General features: G+C 37.8%; 1 protein-coding gene across 1 annotated transcript; it reads right to left on the bottom strand.

Moving 5' to 3' along the window:
- Positions 1–755: 755 nt before the first annotated feature.
- On the bottom strand, positions 756–2,081 carry LOC140936710 (alpha-1A adrenergic receptor-like). Its single transcript, XM_073386197.1, has one exon. It carries the CDS (start codon positions 1,908–1,910, stop codon positions 756–758), a length of 1,155 nt encoding a protein of 384 aa, XP_073242298.1. The 5' UTR covers positions 1,911–2,081.
- Positions 2,082–7,365: the final 5,284 nt, after the last annotated feature.

The raw sequence follows: 7,365 nt of genomic DNA on the forward strand, positions 1-7,365 counted from the left end.
GGTCACTTTATTCATTATACCAGGTCTATATAAAATAGTCACTGATTCAGAAAAGACTAAAATTGTGATTCTTTAATATTTCAGTACAGGTATCGTGTCAAAGCATTTGAACCCAAATCATACTTTTTCCGATAAGAAAGTCGCGTCGGAAACCAACAAAAAAGAGGACTCATAAAATCGATTAAAGTAAATAATATTCTACTAGCTAGTTTACTAGAATATAAAGAAAAATTCAAGTTTTACAGAACTAAACTCCTTGGTTTAACTCGTCATTAGTCAAAAAATCTGCTATCAAATATACTTTGAAAACAAATTTAATAATCTAAGAAATACACGGTATAATATTTGCAATGATTTGATAAACAAGGACTGTAAAAAAAAAACACAATGAAAGAACCAACTGGCAACGGCTCAACTCATAACCCAGCAAAAATCAAAAATATATGTAGCTCGCACGTCATTCTTCAGCGCGCCACGTTGGGCGATCTACGCCACTGTGGTGTCAAGCAGTATGTAACTCGAATACTGGGCTCAGCTCTCGAAACACCTACTATTTTTCAATAACTAAATTTCTTTTAAGTACTTCCTTATTTTTATAAATATTTTATTATTATTAATATTATTACTAATACACACCAATACTGAGTATAACTATTTTCTAGGCGCAATGTCCTGTTTTCCTTGTGCATTGCGAGAAAACTGCTAATTTCGAGGAAACTACCGGCGTGTAAGGCAACAAATTTCTCCTCACACACTCATATTCTATTCACTTGTTTCTGGAGTATGATTTCAGTAATTTGCAGTTCAGTTTCAGAGGGTCGTATCCGTTGGAGTTGAACATCCCTATCAGATGAATCTGGAATTTCAGACGCAAAGGTGAGCTCTGACAAAGAAGACAACCTGCGGTCACGCTTGTCGTCTAGGGGTGACTTTGATAAAGCTGAGCTTAACAGCTTTGAATAGGTGTTTTTAAAGCTTCCGTTTCGGAGTGCAAAAACAAAGGGATTGAGGGCCGAGGTAAGATAGCCACACATCAGAAGAAAGCTGAAAACTTCATCTTCTCTTCCGGGAAACAATGACCAGCATGAGCGACACAGGCTGATGACAATAATATACGTTGAATAGGGAAGCCAGCAAAAAAAGAAAACGCCAAGAAACATGGCGATAGTCTTAGCTGCTTTCATATTTCCTAAATGAGTTTTATTCTCTTGTACGAAGGGAAGTCTACCGCCAACTAACTCGGGTCTTGTTCGCTGACGTGCAATTAGATAAATCTTGATATAAATACCAATGGTGATAATTATTGGTAGAAATATGTTAAGGAACGCTGCGAGTACAGAGTAAGCTCTCTTGTGAGGAAACCAGCAAACCCCTTTAAAAATAAGTGATTCGCCAGGAGCATTTCTCCAACCCATCGAAGGAATTGCAGCGAAGACAACGCTATAAAGCCAAATAAAGATTATGGCAATGAGTGCTCGTTTACGTGTCATGAAAGGAGAACGACGAAAGTGGTTCAAAGGATCGCTGAGGCTCTTGAGACGCTCAATGCTTATGATGAGGAGGGTCCAAATAGAAGTTGGCACTGAAGTGTAGAATATTATGTTAAAGATCTCGCACATAAGTTCCCCATGAACCCAGTCACTGCGTACAAAAAACATTTCTAAGTCCAGCGGAGCTACAACCGTTACTGTGATCAAATCTGAGAACGCCAAAGAGAGTAGAAGAAGTGTGGTGGGATTGTTTCGTAGATTTCTGTCCGCCATTATCGCGCAACAAACCAATAAATTGCCAACAATCGCTACTGTAATAATTATTATGTAACATGATAGCACGGGAATCGCGAAAGCTGACGAGAAAGAATAAAATGAAGCAGTTTCGTCGCTTAAGCTTTCTTCAGATGTGTTCCTCATTATCTGACTTAAACTCACAGTCAGCTTGTAGTTTCTGTTCTTCAAACACTGATCGACTGTTTACTTCCTTCAGAGCTGTTGTCGTAACACAGTGATTTGTTCATTTTCTAATGCAGCACTTTTTATCAGTAAAAAACGTCATGGCCAAGCTTCCTATATTGTTTGTCTGTCGCCAGAATCTTCCTTTCACGGGACAAAAGTGGCTAAAGTGATAATAATCATTAACAAAAAGGAAACTGGCTTCAGTTTATAAATAGCTCTACAGCAATATTAATAATCCTGACTGTGTCACACAAAAACACAAGACAGGCATAAGCTAACGATAAATGAGTAAAACGAGTCGTTGTCGTTTGAGTCTCACCTCTGATGTGTTTATTTGATTACTGTCAGATTTGATTTCTCTCGGAACTTACAGAGTCTTGTTAAATTAAGGTAACTTTTGAACTAAGAAAACAACCTCTGATTCAGAGATATTTTGTTTGTCTTTTGCCAGGGAGCATATTTAAAGAACAAATATATTGGCTAATACAAAAATCAGGATTATATATTATCAGAAACAAGACTGGTAAACCCTTTGGTGAAACGGAAGTACGCGAAAATATTCACACAAAAACACAAGAAAGGCATAAGCTAACGATAAATGAGTAAAACGAGTCGTTGTCGCTTAAGTCTTGCCACTGATGTGTTTATTTGATTACTGTCAGATTTGATTTCTCTAGGAACTTACGGAGAAATCAAACATTCATCAGTATCAATATTTCCCCATATTGAATGTTCGTGACGTCATGAAAAAAACGAGAATAATCAATGCATTGCAGTAGAGCTATTATACACCAGCCAATTTCTTCGTGTTACTTAAGGTAAAAGTAAGCTAAAGTAATACTGCCCACACGTTCATTCCGTGGAAGTACTATTCCGGCAACAAACAAACAATCTAGACAGCTATGACTTTGACGTCTCAAAGTGCTGCATTTAAATGAGCAAATCAGTGTGTTGAGACTGGCTCTGACGGGAGTGTTTGAAGAACAGAAACTGCAAGCTGAATTCAAGTTAAGAGTCGAAGAAGCCTCGTATTATTCTTTCTCGTCAGCGTTTGCGATTCCTGCTCTGTCATCGACATTACTTAATCATTGTTACAGCAGCGATTGTTGGCAAATGAGTGGTTTGTTACCCGATGGTGGTGGACAGAAATCTACGGAACAATCTCCTACTTCCACTCTCGTTACCATTTTGATCGTTTTTATGTGGCTCTATAGCGTTCTCTTTGTTGCAATTCCCTCTATGAGCTGGAGAGATGTCCCTGGTGCTAATCCTTTATTTTTGAAGGTGTTTAAATTTTTAGGTTTCCTTACACCAAAGCTTACACTTTACTTACAAATTTCCTGAACTTCTTTCTACTGTTTATTATCACCAACCGTATTCATATCAAGATTTATGGCATTGCACTTAGGCGGAAGAGAACAAGTCATGCCCCATAGCCAAACGATAAAGTATAACTGCATATCTATTACATCCAAAATTCCAGATTCATCTGATAGCAATATTCACCTCCTATTAGTACTATTCACTCAGATAATAACGATAATAATAATAATAATAATAATAACAATAATGATTGGTGCATTAGGAGCTGTCTCGAAAGATACAGAGACGTGGTTAGCAGAGATTAGTGTCAAATGTTGCTTGGAATCATTGCAGAAAGTGTGCAATAATAATTGTTATTATTATTATTATTATTATTATTATTATTATTATTATTATTATTATTATTATTATTATTATTATTATTATTATTAACGATAAAGCAATTGTTGGTATCCGAACACTCGAAAAGTCTGGAGATCGGATGAAACACTTGTCTCGTTTTTGAGATAGTGCTTTGCGGTATCTGAATGTCAGATGAAACACTCTATCTAGTGTTCATACATCACCTTTCGGTATTGGCATATCGGCACGAAGAAAGATCCCTCTGGGCAGGTGTTGATACCGCTCGGTTTGTGAATCTCGTATGAAACACTCATTTTTCTGTTTGATCAGTGTTACATTAAATCATAATGCCCAGTTTAAGGTAACTTAGACGGCTATTTATTGACCTTAACTAGTAATAAACTTGCAAGAATGAAAGAATTTAGAATTCTTTCTTCATTTTAATATGCACGTACACGGCCATTATATTGAACTGCTTTAAAGCCTTTAACATACCGAAGCCAATTTAATAATCAAATTAATTTCTGCGCCTCATTCGCTGAATTTTCTCTCAACAGGCCGACAACTAGATCCACCCAGCTATGACTATGACCTTTCCATCCTGCAGTAGGATTGCTATATTTCTTTGAACAAATCACTGTGTTGCGACAGGCCTGAAGTAATTATATAGTCAAACAGTGTTTGAAGAACAGAAACTACAGGTTTAGGTCCAATAATGAGAAAAACATTAGAGGAAAGCCCAGGCGACAAAACTTATTTCTTTTTCTTGGCAGATTTTTCGTTTGTTCTCCTGTCATGTTGTACACTCATCGTTGCAGTAGCGATTGTTTAATGGTTTGTTACGTGATAATGGTGGACAGAAATCTTCGAAACAATCCCATGATGCTTCTTCTTTTCTCATTGGTGATCTCAGATTTGGGTACACTGACGGTCGTGGCTCCACTGGACATAGAAGTGTTTTTGTACGCGGTGTCCTGGTGCATGGGGAACATCTGTGCAAGATCTTTACCATAATACTCGTTACTTCAGTACCCTCCTCTGTTTGGACCCTTCTTCCTATTAGTATTGAGTGCCTCAAGAACCTCAGCGATCCTCAGAACCACCTTCGTCGTTCTCCTTTCTTGACAAGTAAGCGAGCACTCATTGCCATAAACTTTATTTGGCTTTATAACGTTCTCTTTGCTGCAATTCCCTCGATGGTCTGGAGAGATGCCCCTGATGAATCCCTTATATTTAAAGAAGTTTGCTGGTTTCCTCAGTCCCGAGCCTACGCTCTAATTCCAGTGATCCTCAACTTTATTCTTCCGTTAATTATCACCAGTGGTATTTATTTCAAGATTTAACTAACTGCACATCAGCGGAAAAGAACTGAGTTAGTCGGCGATAGTCTTTCCTTCATAGAAGATAATAAGACTTATTTAGAAAACATGAAAGATGGTAAAAGTATCGTCATGTTTATTGCCGTTTTCTTTTTTTGCTGGCTTCCCTATTCGACCTGTATTATATTTTCATCAGTCTGTGTAACTCATGCTGGGCATGGATTCCAGAAGATGAAGCTCTTTACTTTCTACTTATTTGTGGCTATCTTAACTCAGCTCTTAATCGCATTCTTTTTGCAGTCTGGAACAGAAGCTTTAAAGCTACTTATTCAAGGCTACTCAGCTTAGCTTTATCAAAGTCACACCCGAACAATAGGCCGGGCAGAAAGGTGTCAGAGCTCCTTGAAATTCCAGATTTATCTTATAGCCATGTTCATCTTCAGTGGATACGACTCGCTAATTCCGAATTGTTAAGAAGTAAAATCGATTTTCAACATATGACTTACTGTTAAGAATTGTTAAGGACAGTCAAGTGTGTGAGATAAATTCCTCGGCTATGACAGACTTAAGCTAGGAGCTTCCTTGTAGCTAATCACTGCGCAAATCTCTCAAGTGACTTTGGATCTTTGAGAGCGATTTAGGGGGTCCTTGTATGGAAAGAAAGATTTTCTTCTTCAAAATGGTTACCCCCAAGGGATAATCAACTTTCACTCAATGATGTGCTAGACAGAAACCAAAACAAGCAGGACGGCCATGTTGACATGATGGTTTCTAAGAAGGATGTTTATATTATCCTGTTATCTTACTTTCTTGGGTTTTCAAAGCAACCAAATTTCTAAACGCCTTAAATCCTGTGTTCATCAGTTTTACTTTGTCACTGTGTTAATTTAAAGATAATTTTCTCTAAACACTTTCCGTATTAAATCCTTCTATATAAGAGGACTGCTTTAATCGCCCTTAAAGAACCAAAGTCATTCATAAAGCTAGTTGCTGGGATTGCAATAATTTTTACATTAGAAAAACTAAGCAACCAATCCATGATAGGAAGAATGAACACTTCAAGGCCCTAACTAAAAATGACCACTTGTCAGCTATTAGGGGTTTTCACATGACGTCACCAAAATTTAAATCAAGAAACGATCGATTCTTCTGAGTTTCTACTTTCATGAGGTATTACAGCACCTAAGAACCTTTATTTACAAAAGTTTTTGGTACCAAAGGATTCTTCGTTTTGCGATAGAAGACGCTTGAATTTCCAGTTGCGTGACGCGGCATTTAGATGGCGGCCGGGAACTCGGCTCTTACGTGGGTTAAAAATATTACTGATTTTTTGAGATTTTGTTATCTAAATAATCTTTGTCTGAGCGGAATAAATATTACTTTAATCTTTATGAGTTCCTCAAGCGATGAATTTTCGCATAAGTAGGAAAACTCAAAAACAGATGTTTCTGTTGGTTTGCGGCAGCCCGCATATTTGTGCCCCTCAAAGGGACACCAACATGGCGTCTACACACAAAGCCTTATAAATTTGGGTAAAACGTTTTTCCGAATATCTTGCATAAGAATTATCGCACAGACCTGATCCTTGCCGAGGCTTCTATTCATCTTCTTTCATTTCCCAGATTAGGGAATTTCTATATCGACTGGTTTGCATTTTTTTCATATTATTTACAGTGTCCCGATTATGCGCACGCGCGAGCGTCATCTGATTTTTCTTCAAAAGACAATACAACTGTCATATTGACTCGACAAGATTTCCTTTCGGACCGCACCGCCGACGGAGATTTGTTGTCTACATTTTCAAGTAATATTTTTGATTTCGAAGAAGCTTTTCGTCTTATTTAAAATTTGGCTCGCAGCACGAAGACTCATCGCGATTTTATCGCTAGCAGGGCCGCCTTGCTACCCGGAAATCCTGTTCTGCTCGCTTTAAAAACAGCTTTTCTAATGTGAAACTCGTGTCAGAGGTCAATTGAACCAAGTCCAGTAATATTTGCCCGATTTGCTCGTGTTCTAGCCTCAGAAGTTTGAAAGATATAAACAAAGGTTAGTCAAAAAATTATTTTATGATTTCATTGCAGTAGTTTTTCTAAACATGTAGCACCTGTTTGTTTGATTTTGTCGGCCGTAGGGGAGGTTCATTTAAAAGTTACTGACGCATAGTTGCAAAACATTCTGCTTCACGAAGCTTAATTCAACAAGATCTCGTCAGTTAGATCAATGTCTCAATGGTTTATTTGTTACAGTCTTTATTATTGCTGTTTCATTTCTTCGTATTCCTTTCACAATTACCTTAGCTTGTATGGAAGCTGGCAGAAGAAATAAGCCTTCAATCGGCATCAAAGCGCTTCCCATCTTTTGGTCCTCCTGCCAACGGCAATAAAAGTAACGCCAAAAGCCCCGATTTCGCCCAAATCGAAACTTAACGA

This window comes from Porites lutea, chromosome 5 (assembly GCF_958299795.1).
Source record: "Porites lutea chromosome 5, jaPorLute2.1, whole genome shotgun sequence".
NCBI classification, from domain to species: domain Eukaryota; kingdom Metazoa; phylum Cnidaria; class Anthozoa; order Scleractinia; family Poritidae; genus Porites; species Porites lutea.